Source organism: Doryrhamphus excisus, chromosome 5 (genome assembly GCF_030265055.1).
Source record: "Doryrhamphus excisus isolate RoL2022-K1 chromosome 5, RoL_Dexc_1.0, whole genome shotgun sequence".
In the NCBI taxonomy this organism is placed as follows: domain Eukaryota; kingdom Metazoa; phylum Chordata; class Actinopteri; order Syngnathiformes; family Syngnathidae; genus Doryrhamphus; species Doryrhamphus excisus.
In genome coordinates this window covers 5498579-5519778 of record NC_080470.1, presented here as the reverse complement: position 1 = coordinate 5519778, position 21200 = coordinate 5498579, and the positions used below count along the sequence as shown (strand labels likewise).

General features: G+C 40.1%; 1 protein-coding gene across 4 annotated transcripts in view; it reads left to right on the top strand.

Annotated features, from left to right (window-relative positions):
- The window catches only part of lrp8 (low density lipoprotein receptor-related protein 8, apolipoprotein e receptor), a 123886-nt gene that overhangs the window by 89701 nt on the left and 12985 nt on the right, over positions 1-21200 (top strand). For all 4 annotated transcript variants that reach the window (XM_058072224.1, XM_058072223.1, XM_058072222.1 and 1 more), the window contains exons 11-17: positions 2322-2493; positions 5227-5451; positions 7849-7967; positions 11226-11365; positions 14380-14521; positions 16839-16991; positions 18044-18409. In XM_058072224.1, the coding sequence (XP_057928207.1) occupies positions 2322-2493; positions 5227-5451; positions 7849-7967; positions 11226-11365; positions 14380-14521; positions 16839-16991; positions 18044-18409 (1317 nt within the window). The remainder of the gene's footprint in view (positions 1-2321; positions 2494-5226; positions 5452-7848; positions 7968-11225; positions 11366-14379; positions 14522-16838; positions 16992-18043; positions 18410-21200) is intronic.

The following is a 21200-nucleotide window of genomic DNA, read 5'->3' as shown; positions in this document are numbered from 1 at the left end:
ACCCCCCACCCACATGGATTTTTTTTTGTAGGGGGAAATATGCATTTTTGTTGTGTTTTTTCAAAAACTACAGTATTTTTAGTTTACAGCTGCGGTATGTGCAGAGTACGCATTTCCCAACATGATCTGCATGAGAAAGAGGTCAGATGATGCTGGACTCTGTGTTTACTGACAAGAGTGAAGATGTAATAGAACAGTAGGAATTATTGACACGTCCACATCCAGGATACAAAAACAAGACAAGCTGTCACAACAATGCCAAGGAAGTTTCTTGTTGTTTCCGTCCCATGTTCCATGTTTTCTTTCTGTCATCCTCCGAGAGCTGCAAGCATAACTACAGTGCCAAGAGCACTTTTTTGACAGTTTGAGCTCACACTTTTGATAAATTGTTTCAATAGGTGGTCATGGGTTTCCTGACACCAAGAAGATTGGTACTTTGATACTTTTAAGTTCTTAAGTTTTTGTCTTTCTGTTTTAAACGGGAAAAAATGTTGACTCATTCAAAACGGTATTCACAAACTGCAGGAAATTATTTTATTATTATGTATTGTTAAAAAAATCACCCAAAAAAGTTTTTCAGATGAAACAAAAAAAAGAAATTTAGTGATATGTACAGTGATTGTGCACCAATAATGATGAAGGATGTTTGCTCCATAAAGCACATTATTGTAACTTTAAGTATAATGACTCCTCAGTGGAATGGTGTGCTCAATGCTATTACTTACTGTATGTGTTTTACGTATACTGTATCTGTACCATATTGCCTAGGTAATATGGTATGCTGTTTTGGTTTGAGTCCAGGCTGCTTTGGAGCATGTGGCGCATTGGGGGTGGCGCTGTCGGCACGATCACTGGATATATTTTAGTATATTCGGGTGCTTTTTTTACCGCTTACTTTCATGAATCACTGTGTTTGTCGCATTTTTACTGTTTTTTTTTGTATATTTTATATGTATTATTTAGTGTAACAAATCTTACATTTGTATGAATGAGCCTGCTTTTGAAGAATGTTGATGTGTCAATTTGCAGCTATAACTTTGTCCTAATAATCTCATCAATGAGGGCACATTTACACGACTTCAATAAGCAAACTTCCATTAACTCTTGTCTGATGTCAGTATTTGCACACCAAACAACTCATTTTCTGCCACTATGCCTGAAATTGGCTAAATTGTCAGGCTTGTAAACCTAGAAGTTGGATAAAATGAAAAAAATTGAATTATTGGGACAAGGTCATCTCTGAATGAGAGACTGACAATGTGGCTGTGTGTGTGTGTGTGTGTGTGTGTGTGTGTGTGTGTGTGTGTGTGTGTGTGTAACCGTGCCAGGCAGTGTTCTCTTGGCATGGCATGAAGATATACTAACATAGAAGATAGGAGAAACTGTGAGCCACCCCATTGGGTACACCTGGCCAACCTAATGATATACAATGAGAGTAGTGTTGACCTCGTCCAATGCATGGAAATGATCCAAAGGCTTGAATCGTAGTGAGCTTTAGACTGCTGACACAAATCCCCCAGGTAACTAGTGTTCTAGTGACCAGCAAATGATGTATGAACCTGAGAAGGGCAACCTAGAAACACATTTATTTCACACTAAAAATAGAACACAGTTTGTTTTTTTTAATCCCTGCCTACACAAAATATGTTACATTACAACGAAAAGACACCCACATTAAAACAATATATTCTTTTTTGTAATTGACATTTTTTGGACTATCTTGTGAAGTCTTATTTTACTGCTAAAGTTCAGTGTAATTGCATGAATAATTAAGTGTGTATCTTGGGTGGTGCCAAAAGCTTCTCTGGGTTTATGTCAAGACTATATTTTCCTTTTAGTGGTTTATTTAGATGATTTATTAATAGTCACATCATTAAATATACATACTGTATGTTTAGAGTTGTAAGAGGAAAACCAAGTCCTCTGTTAGCTTTTATTATTTTACTCATGGAGATTAAAAAAAAAAAAAAATCAGCATTCAGCACTGCGTATTATGGCTTTTGGTAACAAATGTAGCAGCAGCATATCGAGTAATAATAATAATAATTTTTTTAATGTGTGCCATTTTGATGTTGTTTCATATCAGGTGCTGTGTGAAATAGCGTCATGGGTATGGGTAAGAATATGCAAAAAGCCTCAAACTTGAGTGTTCAAAGTCTTTCAAGCAGGAAGCATATTCTGACACTTGCTGCGAGGCATCCGCATCAAACACCTTTTCACCGCGCCACCGCACATAACATTGATTTCACTACTGCATTTTTTGTTGTTGTTGATATTGCTGTTCATGTGATGCTTTATTCTTGTACTTTGTGCTTCATCAGGAAAGAGTCCATACTTAATGTTCACCAACCGTCATGAGATCCGTCGTATTGACCTGCTGAAGAGTGAATATACGCAAGTGGTTCCTACACTGAAGAATGCTGTGGCACTGGATGTGGATGTGGCCATCAATAAGATGTTCTGGTGTGATCTATATCATCGTAAAATATACAGGTATTCACCCAAATGCACACATTATTGTTACACTTAGAAAGTGTGTTTTTTTGGAGCTTTTCAGTTGGTTTACAAACTTATTTAGACATTTTAGTGTGATTTAGATAGTGATCGGTGGTCACTCTGGTGTTTTTTGTTTTTTTTCCACTCTTACTGATGCAAAATTTGACCAATATTTACATTTTCATGGCAAGTCTTGTTGGTTTGTCGTATTTACGTGTTTTCTGTTCAGTAAGCCAGGCTGAATGAGGATGCTGCTCATACTTAAGCAGATGTTTCTCAGATGGATTTAGACGTTCTGTCTACCATCCATGGTCAAAAGAAACTTATTTGCCGCTGTATGACGCCGGCCCACGGAGGCAGAAAAAATTGTTAAACGGCAGTATGGATTAAATGATGAGTCTTTACTTGGTAAAAGTGGTACAATTTGTATTAGTTTGCATACATTAGGCAGATTCTCCAGTCAAGGTATTTATTTTTTAATGAGTTGGCATAAAAAGTGGTGTACACAATATTCAGGTCCCATGTTGTGAGTAAATGTAAAAATAAAAAATAATATTACTGGTATTTCCACTTATTTATTGACTATGTCACCATTCTGGTGGTGTGGGTATTTCTTTGTCAATCACAACTGAAGGATTTTGTCACCTTCTGACAGTTAAGGTGGAGTTGTTTGTCCTCCGCAGACACCCACACCCACTCACAGGAACCACAGTACAGAATGTGTGCGTGTGCATGCATGCTGATGAATAATGATGGTGATTATTGAGGCGGTAAAATTAGAGAGCGAGCATATGGCTCATTTGAGAAGATAAAAAGGCCCTTCCCACTACTTCCACCCAGGTTGTGACACATTCAGGCACGTCTGTATACACGCCCGTGCAGAGGCAACAAATAATCCACTACAGACGGTTGAGGCAATGAAAATGAAGAGACTGAATGAAATATATTATTATTGCAAAAGCTGTGCCACATGAAAGGGTTATTCCATTTATTGAATTGAATCCGAAAACGGCGCTTTGATGACATTACAGTGGATTCTCGCACATTTGCAATTCAGCATTCCCAACCCTGTAAATTTACAGCTTTTTAAAGCTAACTTTGAAAGTTAAATAAGTGTTACTGTTTACTTGAGATTTCACACATTGTTGGTCCTTGAACTCACCAGGTGCTGTGAGGCACAGTCAGTCAGTCAAATTTATATATAGTCTCATTAGTCATCACTGGAATAAAAATAGCCAAGAAGTGTGGAAGGTCAGAGAAAGTTCCTCTGTAGCCCGTTAGCGTCTAGCACTGGCCTGCTGACCATGCTAAAGGCTACACCGTGAATCTGATTCCATCTCTTCATTGGTGTGGTGAGTAGATCCCTTTAAATGAGTGGGTAACACTTTATATCAAGGTGCTTGTAATAAGCCTTATTAAGTAGTAATTAAAGTTAATAAGATTGTTACATAAGATTCTTATATGCCTATTAGTATTACTAATGCTATATAAATGTTAATTAAAAAAATATTAAAATATATTATTTTATTTTATTATTTTATTATTTTATTATTAAAATATTAAAATATCATTACTGCTTATATAGCCCTATAAATGCTAATAAACATTTAATAGTAAATTGTATTAATATAATAAGACTCTTATTCATTTTTTTATCATATCAGGTAATGTGCAGGACACACATTTGCAGGTATTTATGTACAGTACATGAATGATAGCTATTCTTATTCATTATAATTACTACTTATTAAGGCTTATTACAAGCACCTTAATATAAAGTGTTATTAATGCATTTAATAAGAGTGTCATTCATATTTAGGGCTTAAATCTGGATGGAGTCACGTATGATCAGTTATAATTGAAGAAGGGGGGTGGGGGGTGGGGGGTCACTTTTATTGCAAATTTTGATTGGAAATCAGAGAAGGACAACATCAAGCTCGCAGGAGCCAAAATGTGATATTTTCATGGCCATTTTCAGTCAATTCCATCTTTCGCTATTTGCTGGTGGTGTCGGACATTAGCCCCATAAAAAGTGTCTTAATATAGTCTATTAAAGTATTAAGTCAGATTGGGTGTTTACTGTAAATGTACTGTAAACAGTAGAGAATGGGCTTTGGTATAAGTACTGTGACTTTGCGTGCTACCTTCCCAGTTCACTGCTTATTAATTGACATATTTCAATGCTGTTTTTCATTCTTCCACTATTTGCAAGCATGTGTCAGTGGGGTGTAAAGGGGAGCATTTCATTTCCCAACCTTTAAACAAGGATGTCTTGTATTGCCTTTTTTCATAGCACACATGCAGAGAGGAAAGTAATGTGGTTTGTCTGGAGGCCTGCCAAGAGTGAAAGGAGTTGAAGGAAGGAAGGCAAAACAAGAGAAGCGGGAACAGGTAGAGAGCACGTAGAAGGCAGAAAGAAAGATTAAAAGAAATTGAAAAGACGCACAAGCACGGAATGACAAAACCGGAGAAGGAGTCTGGTTGATTTGTAAGCTGAAGATAGAAGTAGACACATTCATTCTCTCTGTGAGCGGCTGTTTGGTGGGCAGAATGAGGTTGTGATAGACGTGCCAGGTTTGGGTGCCCTTGACATTATCTGCAAAGAATACAAGTTTTCTATCATATGTTACCTGCACTCAATCATTTTGACACAAGGATCCAACTGACAAATTGAGCAAGAAAAAATGTAATAATTTACTTTACCAGCACATCTTCTTTTCCGTCTACCAGCGCTTACATCAACAAAGCCAATGACTCTTCGCACCAGGAGACGCTCATAGAGGCGCTCCATTCCCCCGAGGGCCTGGCCGTTGACTGGGTCCATAAGAACATCTACTGGACCGACTCGGGCAACAAGAGTATCTCCGTAGCCACAGGAGATGGTAGTAAGAGGAAAATGCTCATCGTCACGGAGCTGAGCGAGCCGCGGGCTATCGCAGTCGACCCACACCAGGGGTAAGGAGCTGGAGGTGGATTGTGTTGATGAGGTGTAAAAGGTAAAAGGGAGCTACAGTATGTCTCCAAGCTATTAGTCAATGACTTAATGTGATGTCTTAACCCTAAAAGTGGGTGCGTTCTCTTGTAATTAGCATGTTAATGTTGCCTATTGGATATCATAAAGGAACCCATTGAAATTTAGGTTATGCCCGAAACAGATTAATGAAGGTGTAATTTATGCTGTATGTGCACAACCCTGAGAAAAAAAGCATACCTAAAAGGGCAACGGTTCAGTTTTAGTATGGTAACTATATTTTTATTACCAAAAACCAGGACACTTGGCCCAGCAATGAGCAACTCAAATTATACTCAAAGTTTATGCCTTTATGCCTATGTCTTTTTTTTAGGTGTTTAATGCTAAGACTGTGACGGTGTGTTGTGGTTTGGACCACAAATTCAGAGGCGGGCAACACAAGGAGCAGTTTAGAGTCTTTAATAAAAAATCAAAAGAAAATCCAAAAGGGCAACACAGGGCGGTGTCGAGAAAAAAAGGGAAAAAAAACATAAAAAATCACCAAGAGAAGCAGCTAAAGAAAACAACATTTGGTTAAAGGCTGGCTAGATGGCTACGGAGAGCTGGGCTAATCTAGCAGGAGGCACACAAGAGTTAGCTTTAGCAAAAGGTTAAGGAGGGTGCTTGGGAGACCCAAGCGCCGGAGGGCTAGCAGGTTTCTGCAACGAGGAACCAGCGGAACCTTAAGTAGGATGACGTGTGATGAGCTTCAGGTGTGCCCAGTCCTCCCGCCTCCAGCCCGCTCGAGGACATCTGGAAAACAAGGAGAAACACAAGCCAGGAGAAGGCAGGGACTCGCAACAAGGAGGCAGCAGTAGAACTCTGACAAGGACTCCACTGGGCCGGTGCCACTTGGTGCCAGTTCACGCCAAAGATTATGTGATTGGCACGTAGTGGCTTGCTGTGGCGCCGATTTAATGTTCGCTCGGCATGTTGCCATGTTGCCGTTATTTGGTGCCACAGTGAGCCACTACGCACCAATCACATCATCTTTGGAGTGAACTGGCACCAACTGGCGCCGGCCCAGTGGACTCCTAGCATCATTCCCGCAACTTGGCTCGTGCCAGTACATTCCAGTGGATTCCAATAGGTGGATTGTTTGTGACATTTGGTTCCACTTGGTGGACGCTTAAAGATTTTAAACATTTTGAAATTTTCTTGCCGCCAAACTCAATTTTTGCCGCCGTTACGGGCCACCACGAGCCATTTGGGAGGCAGTTTGAGCCACTGCACGCCACTAGGCACCTTATTGCTGACACTATGCGCCACAGCAAATTGCATTGGCGCGAACTGGCACCAACCGGTGCGGGCCCAGTGGACTCTTACCATAAACAACACTTTTGTGGTCCGGGAGGTGGACAAAACTCACCACGCATTCATCAGGGGTCCTGATAGAACCTGAAGAAGGCAAAAAATCCCACTTTTCTGACGAAATATCCCAAATTTGAATGGAAATTGTGCATGACGTCCCCAATTTTACGAGACTCAAACTGAGCATGTACCTCAGGATGATCTCTGTGCATGTGTTTTGCTTATTTTTGCTTAAATTACTCAGTTTACTGGCCCAATGAAAACCAGGGCATTTTCATCACTTCAGAGGGAAAAAAATAACTAGAAAAGAAGAGTATAGCCAGGACAGACGTCAAAAACTGGACACGTCCTGGGAAAACAGTCTGCTTGGTGACTGCAGATTGAGATTTAGAATATCAAATGGAATAGCTCCACCTCCCATGGTTAACAGCCCAAGCAGTGCAATATAGACTATTTATATGTGTGACTCACACATTCATGTTAAACAATTCTCTACACCAGCATGAAATATATGCAAATGATATCAGTCTATGCGCTCTCTGTGACATACACATATACACAGAGGAGAACAATGTCATAGTAAAGTTAGGGCTTCTTCAGCTGCCTTGAGTAAGATGTGGGAGAACTTTGGGAAGTGGGCCAGGTTCCTATATCCGACAGCAGTGACTTCTGACTACACAAATGTTCTTCTGTACATTATTCCAGAGAGACACTTAAAATCTTTAGGAAATCATGCAGGAGGGGAGTGCAAGGAGGCGGACCAATTGTCATCCATTTTTACCTTTAATTGTTAGGTGTCATATTTTTTTTTCTTGACTTGACACTGTGTTTTAACTCATATGACTGAGATTCTGCAATCTTTATCTTTGTGCAATGTATTACGGAATACCATCACTGCTAGGGAGAAATCAGTATATAAGGTGCTGAAGCTGTTTGGTGATTTTGTACGCTATAACATTTTCAAAAGGGACTTTTTTTTCCAACTTTTCAACAAATGGGACTCTCTAAAATGTCTGTGTATCTTTTCACAGGTTTATGTATTGGTCTGACTGGGGAGATCAGGCCAAGATTGAAAAAGCTGGGATGAATGGAGTGGATCGACAGGTGCTGGTGTCTGAGCACATCGAATGGCCCAATGGAATAACCCTCGGTAAAGAATTGCACAAAACATCAAGTCTCACAGTCTGGAAATTGAATGTTCGAATCGCTGCTTGGTGATCTCTTTGTGGCGCCTGTTTTCTTTGGTACTGTGGCGTCCTCCCACATTCCAGAAACGTCCATTCATCCATTTTCTATGCCGCTTATCCTCATTGGGGTCATGGGGGTATGCTGGAGCCTATCCCAGCTAACTTCGGCGAGAGGCAGGGTACACCTCATGTCAAACATTTTAAACATTCATATTAAATTGAGACTTTAAATTGCCCATAGGTGACAATGTGGGATTGGCTGGTGACTAGTGGAGGGTGTTCCCAACTTTGCAAGTTATCTGGAGTAGACTTTAGTTCACCAGTGACGCTAATGAGAACATTGAACAATATAAGAAAGAGTTGTGAAAGTGTTTGCACCCTTCCTGATATCTTATCTTTTGCATATTTGTCACACGTAAATGTTTAAGATCATCCAACACATTTTTATATTAACAGAATGCAAAATGCAGGACACTTGTTATTAGTCATTCATTCATTTATTTTCGCGGGGGTGCTGGAGCCTATCCCAGCTGTCTTCGGGCAAGAGGCGGGGTACACTCTGGACTGGTCGCCAGCCAATCACAGGGCACATATAGACAAACAACCATTCACACTCACATTCATACCTATGGACAATTTGGAGTCGCCAATTAACCTCGCATGTTTTTGGAAGAAAACCCACACATGCACGTAGAGAACACTTGTTATTATTAAGGGAGAAAAATAAATCCAAACATAATGGCCATTTCAGAAAAGGCACATCATACTAACAGTAAAATATGGTGGCGGTAGTGTGATGGCCTGGGCCTGTTTTGCTGCTTCGGGACCTGAAAGGCTTGCTGTAATAAATTGAACCATTAATTCTGCCGTCTGCCTGCTGTCAAAACTTTTGTCAATGACAGTTTGTGTAGAACTTGCTGAGACCTCAGAGGAGCTTGTGGTGATACATCAGAATCAAATGTACCCACAACTACAGACACAAACTTTTTCCTCCGCTTGTGAGTACATTTGCACCCTTTACGATATCGGCAACGTTCAAAGTTCAGACTGAGTTCCATCTCTATATGAAAGAGGCCTGGTTCGCAGTTGACTTGTACTCATCACACTGACAAAACAATTGGAATTGACCTGCAATGTAAACAAAGGGAACCATCACATCACTATCTGCTCGTTGAGATGAGCAATACATCCTTTCACCTCTCTTTCCTGGTGTGTCACCAGTCACTTTTTTGTAAAAGAGTATGTGACAATATGTTTGTAGGACCGTCAACGCCAAGGGAGGCCCTAATGGAGGTGGGATTTTTTAGAAGAAAACATCTGCGGTACTGCAGTCCCCGAGCCTCTGTTATTGCTGTAGCTCACTTTGTGTCTGCCTGTCATCTATCAAGCCAGCAAATATGGGCCTTTGAATTAATAAGCCAGACGCACAGTTCTGTCGATACCTCCCATTATCGCTTTCAACTCCCTTCGCAGCAGCAGCCAATTTTTCTCCGCTGCCCTTGCCTGTGGAGAAACAGAGTCATCGAGTTGCCACACTCTGTGGAATTGAGAGGTCACAACATGTTTATGAAAACAAATTCTGTTTCTGAAAATTGGCCCGACTTGTAGTAGACAGCCCTGGGAACGGGGGGGGGGGGGGGGGGGGGGCATCTCTGATTTGATATAGAAAATAAAACTTCTATCAGGAAAGTAAAGGTGGGGAAGGACAACGCTTACTGATCACGATCTAATGAGAATGACGTAACAAGATGTGTCACAAATTATGCCTTTATAAAGACAATGCTCAGTTTTTACTAATTGGATGTTAATATAAAAATATTGTTATTATCATTACTGATGTAATGGCACTTGTGTTGATTGACAACATTGCTTGGCTTCCCACCCTCAGCCATCTCTGTGTGGAGTTTCCTCCCACATTCCAAAAACATGCTAGGTTAATTGGCGACTCCAAATTGTCCATAGGTATGAATGTGAGTGTGAATGGTTGTTTGTCTATATGTGCCCTGTGATTGGCTGGCGACCAGTCCAGGGTGTACCCCACCTCTCGCCTGAGGACAGCTGTGATAGGCTCCAGCACCCACGCGACCCTCGTGAGGAAAAGCGGTAGAAAATGAATGAATGAATGTTAAAGCTGAGGCTGCACGGCGGACGAGTGGTGAGCGCGCAGCTAGGAGACCCGAGTTCAATTCCACCCTCGGCCATCTCTGTGTGGAGTTTGCATGTTCTCCCCGTGCATGCGTGGGTTTTCTCCGGGTACTCCGGTTTCCTCCCACATTCCAAAAACATGCTAGGTTAATTGCCGACTCCAAATTGTCCATAGGTATGAATGTGAGTGTGAATGGTTGTTTGTCTATATGTGCCCTGTGATTGGCTGGTGACCAGTCCAGGGTGTACCCCGCCTCTCGCCTGAAGACAACTGGGATAGGCTCCAGCACCCCCGCGACCCTCGTGAGGATAAGCGGTAGAAAATGAATTAATGATTGAATGAATGAATGTCACAGCTGAGCCACTTAAGTGTGCTTTAAACTGCTTTTAAAATAAATAGTGTTTATTTGAACTGTTCCTGTTTGTTACTGTTCACTTTTTGTAAATTCCTAGTTCAAATATCAGATTTAAAAAAATGTCCTTTCCTGTAAGATACTAATATAATCATAAAAATATGACATTGCCAGCAGAAATGTTGATTTTTTTTTTATACACAGTTTTCCACAGTATTGTATTTTGGTCTGAGTGTGAGAAAATCTAATTTCTAACAGTTTGTTCCCTTCACCATCGTACCTGGTACGTATGGCACCTTAAAATTCCATTTAAATCCAGTTGAAAAAAGCATATTCTGTGAAGTGGAAACAATTCTGTTAAATGTTGACTTTGCCAAAGCCTGACAGTGTCCGCATTGCTTTAAGTACAAAAGTAAACTGTTTTGAAAATGTCCGCAGGCCTAATTAGTTGGTAAAGTAGGCTCGTGAAATACACATACGTACATCCCCCACTAACAGAGAGGTCAAACAGCATTACAGTATTATAATCACATCATTGTTTTCTTAGCGCATGGGCCTGAGCTTTCACCAAGATTGATGGTGTGCTACTTGGCCAGTGCTTTCATAAACCCTTTTTTTTTCATTTGGAATGACCTTCGTCCCTTTTTCACTCTTGTCTGTTCATTTCTCCTTGGATAACCTCCATTGAATAGCTTTTTCCCTCTCTCTTTTCCATGTTGCCAGACTTGTCCAATAGGCGTCTCTATTGGGTGGACTCCAAGCTGCATCTGCTCTCCAGCGTGGATTTAAACGGAGACAACCGCAGAGTTCTGTTGTCCTCCCAGCACCACTTGGGACACCCGTTTGCCCTCACGGTCTTTGAGGTACGAAACCATCGCATAAGCATATTCTTTGTATACTGTGAACTTCTCAATCGTTTGTTAAAATTGAAATTGTGGGGTGGTAATTGCATCCTGTAACATAGTTTGCAGTGGAAGTCATTGTTGATGTGTTGTTTGCAATACGCACACATTTTCTGCTACACTAATGATATCCAAACTTTGGATATACAATAACAGTTATTACCTTATATGTAAACCTATAACCTATAATGGCCATTGGTTCAGAAAATATATATAATATATATAAATATATATATATATATATATATATATATATATATATATATATATATATATATATATATATATATATATATATATATATATATATATATATATATATATATATAAATATATATATATATATATATATATATATATATATATATATATATATATATAATATATATAAATACCAAATATATATATATATATTATTCAACATATTGAATAAGGATATCAGGCCAAGAAATTTAAAAAAGTAAAAAAAAAAGGAATGGGAGTTTGGTCCTAGAAAATACAATTTGCTCAAGAAGATAAGATGATGAGTCAATTTGATGATGACATAATATAGAAGAAAAAAAAACATACCACAAGATAAATTCAGACATGAGAGAACCCTTGAAGGGCCAACAAGAGGAGAGGCCGAGCAGAGGAATCAATGAAAACTATAACTTGAAGAAATGAAAGAGCCAATCAAATATATATAGATGATGTCTAAGGTGTCGAAGGAATACTGTGGAGAGCAGAGTGAAGATGGGAGGGGGTGAAATGAGATCAGAGGGAAGTACTTTCTTCATTCCTCGTTTTGCTGCACACATTGTGAAAATTGAAAGAAAAGAGGTGGCATCCATCATGTCCAGCTGTGTGTGTGTGTGTGTGTGTGTGTGTGTGTGTGTGTGTTGGCTGGGAAAGACCAGTGTTGCAGGCAACCAAGTTCATGTCTGATGATTAATCACTCTGAGTGCTTTTTGTATGCGATCTGTTCTGCTTAACATATAAACTAAATTAAAAATCCCTCAGCATGCAGTTCCTGTTCCGATAGACCGAAGCCTGGATGATACCGGGTCTTATCCTAGATAAAAATGCTCACATTTACAGCCTAGTTTCAGCAATAGCAATCAGAATTCAAGATCTGCAGTTTATGATTACCAGTCTGTTTGTGGTCTGTCTCCATAATAGAAGCACAACTATTTGAACCACTACACGACCAATGGTTTACACACAGTGAAAAGGTGCAGCTCCGGTGCGGCCGCCGGTGGCATTCCGTAAGAATGAAACCCCATGACGGCCGTACAGATTTTTTGATTTTATTTTTTTCGGACACCACAGATGCTGGAACAGTCTCTCGTCAAGTTGTAAGCTTCTGCAGCCGAAGCGGCTTAGAGCTGTCAACTTTTTTGGTTTTATTTACGACTGGCAACATTTGTTCAGAGGCCACACAGCTAGGAGACCCGAGTTCAATTCCATGCCATCTCTGTGTGGAGTTTGCATGTTCTCCCCGTGCATGCGTGGGTTTTCTCCGGGTACTCCGGTTTCCTTTCCTTGGCTGAGTCCAGGGTGTACCCCGCCTCTCGCCTGAAGACAGCTGGGATAGGATAAGCGGTAGAAAATGAATGATTGAGCATTTGTTCAGTATCTTAAGTGATTGACATGATCACGGCAGGACAGAGAATCAAACTCACAACCTTCAGGTTGGAAGACAACCACTCTACCACTCTACCAACATGCCGGCTATACCGCCGCCATTCCATTTTTTGAAAAACATTTATTGTCATATACCAAACACATGTTTTTTACAGTTTTTTTTCCATTAATGATTGATGGATGATTGATGGTCCTATCTGATTGACTTGGGGGGTGAGAAGGTGAAAAGGGAGAAGAATACAGGGAAAATAGACAATAACAATAACATTGTCAAGAAGAGGGGGAAATAAGGGCACTGCTTTGTTGCTACCAATACATGATTTCAACAGGTTTTCAAGCACTCCTTATTCCATGACATTACCTCTGCATAGCTTCCTAGAGTATAAGAAATTAAGTCCTTCATTCCTTAATGATGAGAGGCGGAAATACAGTAGCTCAATCCATAAGGACTTGGGCTTCACCGGAGGGTCCTGCTCAAAGGACAGAACAAATTGTTGGAGAGCTGCTTGTCACTTTTCACTACTTGAGGTGTGAAAGAGGTGCTCAGCTCGTGGACGCACATCTGTCCTTACATGCCTGTGTGTGGTTTGATTCACAACACAATATATACAGCAGAATGTGCATTTAATTTGCTCTTCAAAAAAAATTTGTTTCTGGCCTGAAATAAAATTCATACGGTACTGCAAGCTTGATGCTGTTTGTCGGACTTGGCAACCACAGAGTTAAACTGAGTATATCTTCATGAACTGAAATGTTCTGAGGTTTGTTCCTGCAAGGGATTTGACCTGCTCACTGTTATACTAACATTTTCAGCTTTCAAGGTAGCAACACGATTGATTCACACATTTGTAAAAGAGGAAAAAAAAGGATGAATTTTAGCTGACGGAGCCAGAGCAACAAGACGCCACAGAAACGACTTAAAACATTTGAGTTTTCATATCAACATGGCTGATATTTATTGCTTTGCATGTCAGCACTACTGTCATGTGAGGAAAGGTTATCTGAATCTGAAAAGGGTAGAATTCCGAAGCAGCTCAGAAAGGTTAAGTCCACTGATATCAAGAACAAATAGAGATCTTAGATTGCAGCTATGGCCAAACCACTTGAGATACATAGGAAACACTTGGACACACAGGCCACATCCAACAAGTCATTTGCATTTTAGAAATAGAGAAACAGGTAGATATGCACCGGAAAGCACGGTTCCATGTGTTCCATTGAGTGGTTATCTTTCCTCTCCATCTTAGTCGGAAGTGACCTTTATATATCATTCTTACTCCGATTCAGCTTCTCATTTTTCTGTCATAAGGCTACATTTTTTTAGGTGTAATGTTATCATATCTGTCTAGGATCGCATATACTGGACCGATCTGGAGGATGAAGCAATATACAGCGCCAACCGCCTGACAGGGAATGATGTGGCAAAGGTAGCTGAGCATCTTAATAACCCTCTGGACCTGGTGGTGTTCCATGAACGGAGGCAACCTAAAGGTAGGCCAGCCATTTATGCTTTGCTGCATACATACTCTTACCCAATTGATTTAATCCGATTAATTAGTTAATTAGTCGTATGCTGTAATTAAATAATTACATACATAATTTATTAATAATAAATTGTGTAAACAGCATTGTGAACTGAAAATAATCTTTATTATTTGACTATTGCATATGAGCAAATTTGTGGGTCCACTACGCTTCCAAGATGGATGCCACATTTTCCATTACAAATATTCTGTTGTCGTACATCACCATGGTCCTTTCCGCTGTGGCATGTGACAATTAGCATTTATATTTTCATGCCTGGTTTCCTGCCCTCAATCAAAGCTCAAAGCGCTCTTGTTGGTCGGGAATTAATTGCATTGTCTCATTATAAGGCAGAGACGTCTGCTCAAAGACATATCACAGCAATTAAACATGCATGCCAAGCAACTATTATGTTCTACAAGACTAAATTAACTTCATAATCCCTCTGAAGTTATTCTTAACTAAATCCGGTCTTCTTTTAGCTGGTAATTATTTGCCAAATCATGGTGACCCCGACCAGATGTGCAGCAGAAAGTCAGCGAATGATGAAAATCACCAGCCATAATACAGTAATACATGTACTGTACATACATTGCACTTTATTGGTACAATTTCTCACAAAAAGGGCTCCTTCCTTTTTGTTGTAGAATTTTTTATTAATTTTTCATTTTTTGATGAAGTAGCTTATTCAGTAGCATGTTCATTACTTCATTACCGATATCAACAAATAGCTGATTAGGCAGCAGCTCTTCCCTGAAACTAATGTCAGGTTACATCCGGTGTAATGAAGACATTATGATTCTTTTTCTGTGGATGCGTTTCGCAAATAAACACTACAAAAAAGAGACAAATACTGCAATACAAAAATACCAAATACCAAAACAATACCAATATGAAACTGATTCTTATGCCAGTATCGGTTGATAATATTCAATTTCAGTTTCTTTGCATCCTTTTTACCATCTCTACCAAAGGTCCAGTACAGAAAAAGTGCACGTCTACAGTTGCTGAAATACTGACATGATTCCCAAGTGTGTTCCAAGCTTCCGATGTTGCGTGACTGATGTTGCTTCCTCCCAGTGCGTCACATGAATTCTCTGATGCACTGCTCCCTAAAACTGCACATGAGAGGCAGAAACGACCACAACCTGACCTATTTCTAGTACATCTCCACAAGACATGAGCAACTCTGGGGTTTTTTTCTGCACACTTGAGTCTCGGGTTAGGGATGTGAATATTTTATTTCACTCTAGAAATTGAAAGTAAAAGTTTTGGCAGCCCGCTCTTAACCAATCAAGCAATCGGTCAACTAAGTTTCATCTTGTGATTCAGGGAAATGATAATAATAAGAGCAATGGGATAGATTTTTTTATTCATTACATTCACTACTCAGTCACATATTGGTAATCTATGTCTGTAGTCACATCTGCCCTGGGGTAGTCTGATGAAAACATGGCTACCAGTTTATTTCTTTTTTGCCATACAATGAGCAGCTCCTTCGGTAGACACAGACAGCAGTCAAATCATTAACACACAATTGGACCCAAAAGCCGTTGGTCTTAAAACATGTATTCTTGTCTACTGATCTATGTGCAATGTGACATTAAATTAAAACTGGGGGACAAAATTGAATCGCACAAGTGCCCTCAACATCATCCATTGACTGTATATATTTAATAACATATTCTAATGACACTACTGGGGTTTGTATGACTATTTTCAAATCCCGCCTGATGAATTCCTACCTGGTTCCTTCACATTCACTTTTCCACTCTACGTTTCTGGTGTTTCCAATTATACTTTAATGCTGATGGTACTGACCAAAAGTAGGGCTGCTCTTCAATTCTTAATATAGCGTTTCCTGTGAGCAATCTGCCTTGCGTTCATATTCCAAACACAGTCGGGAGATTATATTTTGCTTCACAAATGATAGAAAAGGACAGAACATGTTAAAATTGCATTATTTAAAGTAATGAATTATGGTTAGTGAATGGAATTACCGTCATGAATCAATGTACTTCTCCTCTAAACCACTAAAGTCGTCCTGTGTTAGAACCGAACAGCACCACAATCCCCTCATTCTTTCCATTGCTTTCAACCCGAAAGACACGATGATCATGCTGATCAATACTGAAATATTGATAACGCCAATACCAGTTCTAAAAGCCACAGGCTTCTGAGCTGTTTATACACCGGAAATTGCTGTGATGTTCAAATATGTAAAATTGTATGTACTATATTATGTTTCATGTGCTGTATGTTTTTTTTTTTGTGTGTGTCCTAGCCCCTGATACCTGTAACATGGGAAGTCTGCCCAATGGTGGCTGTGAGTACCTATGTTTAAAGGCACCTCAGATCACAGACCACTCCCCCAAATATACCTGTGCCTGTCCCGATGGCATGGAGCTGGGACCTGATATGAGGCGCTGTGCCACAAGTAAGTCAGACATTATATTAATACATTGTATTTAGAAGCGCTAAACCTGAATAATGCAATAATGCAAGCAGAGCAATACAATAGGCTGTAAATAAAGCAATAAAACACAGGAAATATCAATTAGATGGAAGCAAAAACACATTAGCATTTATAAGTGTATCCACGCAGTTATAAATGGGGGTGGTAGTTCCAGAGGGAGGGGGCAGCTTGTGACTCCAATTCATCTGTTCAATCAATGATCTTTATCATTAATTAGTGGTAAGTACTTAGAAAATATAGAGCCCGCCGTGTAGTGGTGTAGTGGTTAGCGTTCTGGACTTGAGTGCGGATGCCTCAGGTTTGAATCTCCACGTGTAAGCACCATCGGTATTCATCAGGAAGGGCATCCGGACTATAAAAGGCTCAAGCCAAAAATCAGTATGCGGATCACAAAAAAGATCCACTGTGGCGACTCTGTAAGGAAAAAGCTGAAATAAACAAACAAAGTATTTATATTTTATTTTATCATTTCAAATGAATTTAAAGCATATTTGGTGCACAAACCTGGATTGTTATCCACCATTGCTAGTTAACAACGGCAATTGAAGAGAGAATATTCTGGAGCTGAATATCATAATTAAAACAGTCACTTTTATTGCAAATATTGATCTGAAATCGGAACAGAACATCAGCATCTAGCTAGCAGGAGGTGTTTGGAGCTGTAGGAGCCATCTGTGCCATCCAATGGTAGGTGTCGAAAAGCAGGCGTCTACTATACAGTACAAAAACATGCTAGGTTAATTGGCGACTCCAAATTGTCCATAGGTATGAATGTGAGTGTGAATGGTTGTTTGTCTATATGTGCCCTGTGATTAGCTGGCGAACAGTCCAGGGTGTACCCCGCCTCTCGCCCGAAGACAGCTGGGATAGGCTCCAGCATGCCCGCGACCCTCGTGAGGATAAGCGGTAGAAAATGAATGAATGAAAAGACTATTATGTGTGTTTACATTTAGAGGATTGAAAGCTGATTGTGGTGGTAACTAATATTTCTAACTTCTTTTTCTGCTGGGCAGTCCGAGCAAGAACAACCACAACAGCAGTTCCAACCACCACCACCACCACCACCACCACCCCCACCACGACAACAGCGACCACAACCACCACAGCGAGCACAACAACACAACCTACACATCATCCGACAACAGCGGTTCCAACAACCACAACAACCACCAGCACTACTTCTGCTTCCACCACAACCACAACCAGGCATCTTGAACCAACCAAACCCACCCAGAACCTCAGGTCCACTTCCACAAGTACACAGACGACCAGGTTCAGCAGCACCAGTCAGACATCGACACCGACTCGCACGCCCTTACTGGGCCCAGTGGCTCCCAGCAGCATTCAGAGAGAGAGCAACGGCAACCTATCCCACAGAGGTAAGTGTGTGTGTGTGTGTGTGTGTGATGCTCTGCAGCCACTACAGCTGCGGTATGTCTGCCATCGACCATTATCACAGCAGGGAAACACCTTAAATACATCCCCCATCTTTTGTCTTGAACTTGTCTGTCTGATGTCTCTCTTTTTCTCCATCTCAGGCTATTTTTTTTCTTCCTCACACTCACTCTCACACACTAGCACACAGGAGTGTATCGTTCAGCCTGCTTGCCGTGGGTCCCTCATGAGCCGGGTGTAACAGAGCTGTCAGATCTAACTAACGGCAGTCCCTATCGCTCTCGATGTTCACCTCCCGCCACTTTGTCCTTGCTCACTTTTTGACAGCATCTCTCTTTGTCTTTCTCTCCCTGCCTCCATCCCCCATCCATCCACCACTCACTCTCACTCCTCCAAGTACAAATGGAGCTTTACCACCATTGGCAAAGAAACACTGCTTTACACTTAGTTTCTTAGTCAAACAATACAACAATAAGTGTTTTATAACAGCATCAACAATGGTTTACAAAGCGCTAAGCCTTTATTGTGCTTGGAGGGGAGGAGAATCTTCCTGGAGAGAAACATTAAACAAAATTGATAAATTGCAGTGTGTGAAATCTCATGCTATAATGAGACTTTGCATGACTTGCTGGAAGAAATTGTGTTTTTATGTTTGCAACTTGTGGGTCAGTATGTTACCTTCAGGGTCCACAACTAAACAAATACAGTGCATTCCAAAATAGCTGAAGAGTCCGCACGCAATACACAATACACATGTAATCCAGTCAGTTTCACGCTCTGGGAGAATGTGAGTCGAGAGTGCTAGCCATTGAGCTAAAAGCCCCAACTGTCAACTCATACTGTCTTTGCTATAACACTCTTAAATGTTCACTTATAACATTAATTTGTCATTTATATGCATTTACAAATGTCTTATGTATGCAAAACTACTACTTCAACATCAACCACTGATGACATCATAGATGGATAACAGAGTCGACATCCGGTTTGCGTTTCCGTGGATTAGCAAGCGGCTAACAAGGACATTTTGTGATAAAAATACACACTTGCACTCATGCACTGTATTAATAACACTGCAAAACGCACACCATATAGCATGCTATCCCGAAAATGTTAACCAAAAAACATGCTAACCAAGGTTCCACTGGACATGCAAAATGTACCTACTGATGATACATGATACACAGTATTATGCAATAATACAAATTATTAATTGATTATTAATTGAAATATGAAATAACTGTCAGGATCAGCTTACCGGAAGCTATTTTTGATTATGATTATATAGATTATAGATTATGATTATATCACAATCGCTGACATTTCTGCCTATGCAGGTCTTTTACAGGTTGATTATGAATCTATGTTATCTGCTTATTTAAGCAGATAATATAGATAATAAACACTCAACTTGCCCCTTGACACAGCAAAGGTCAACTTGTAATTGTTTGTGTAAAAGTTAGAAAGGCTAAATGGGTGACATTGAATATACAGAGAAATATAAGTAAATGACCTGCATAGGCAGAAGAGTCAGCTATTGTGGGTATGAAAAAAAGCTGCATGGTAAATGAGGCAAAAGCTGTTTTGAAGGGAAGACAACGATAACTTTTGGGTCTGGTGTGTGTTTTGGTTTTGTTTTTTTTTTTACCCAAAAACCCTTATTTCTTCTCGTCTCAGAGGTTTTCAGCTTCCTCACCGTCATCATAAGCGCTCTAGATGAGAGCCGAAGCAAATACTGAGTGGAAAATGGGGCAAGAACAAGTCATATCTCCATACCTACGGGCCATGCGTAATCATTTTCAACTTAGTGCACACTGTCAAGTCAGCTGTTACACATGTGCTGAGAGGCGGCTGGCGTTTCGCAGGAAGATAAAGCCTTGGGTTTGTTACGGGGTTGAAGGGTGGAGATAAACTACTACTACACATAGCACATATATGCATTTACAACTCTAAATGTTTCTCTTCACTAATGCTTGTCATAAAATGTGTCGAAAATAACAGAAGAATATTATTTAATGAGCTTCCACTATAAATGTTTCTCTGAAATAAATGTTTTGTAGATTAAGTTGGTTTATCAGTATGGAAAAGGTTATAAAACCTTTGGGACTCCAGCAAACCACAGTGAGAGCCATTATCCAAAAAGTGAAGAAACTTCCCAAAATGACCCCAAGAATGTTGGGTAACTCATCCAAAAAGTCACAAAAGACACTAGTCTGACTTGCCTCAGTTAAGGTCACTGGTCATGACACCACCATAAGAAAGATGCGAAAGCAGCCTGCATGGGAGCATTCCAAGACGAAAACGACTGTTGAACAAAAAGAACATTAAGGCTTGCCTCAATTTTGCCAGAAAAAATCTTGACGATCCCTAAGACCTTTGGGAAAATACTCTTATCCAGAGTTGTTATGTAAGAAATGCAAACGCATATGTACCACTGTTTGTTTTGTGGTAAATTATGTCCGATAACAGTAAGGGGAACCCACGAGTGACAAAACATAATTACTTTAATTTTGTATTATCTCCTCAATTACAACTGATTGACTTCCTTTTCAAAGCCTAGCAGTTATTTGAGCAGCATCAGTATGCAAGGCTACTAGCACTATTGTCACTTCTGTTAATCTTCTCCTGAGACTTCATTAAGGCCATCATATCACTCTTACTAATGACTAGTCTGCTGCTAATTGGAAAGCTTGAAGCAGAATCTCTACTAGAAGTTTATATCAACTTGTTGGGGTTTAGAGGGAGAAAAGGGAATGAACCACAGCACTTTGTGTC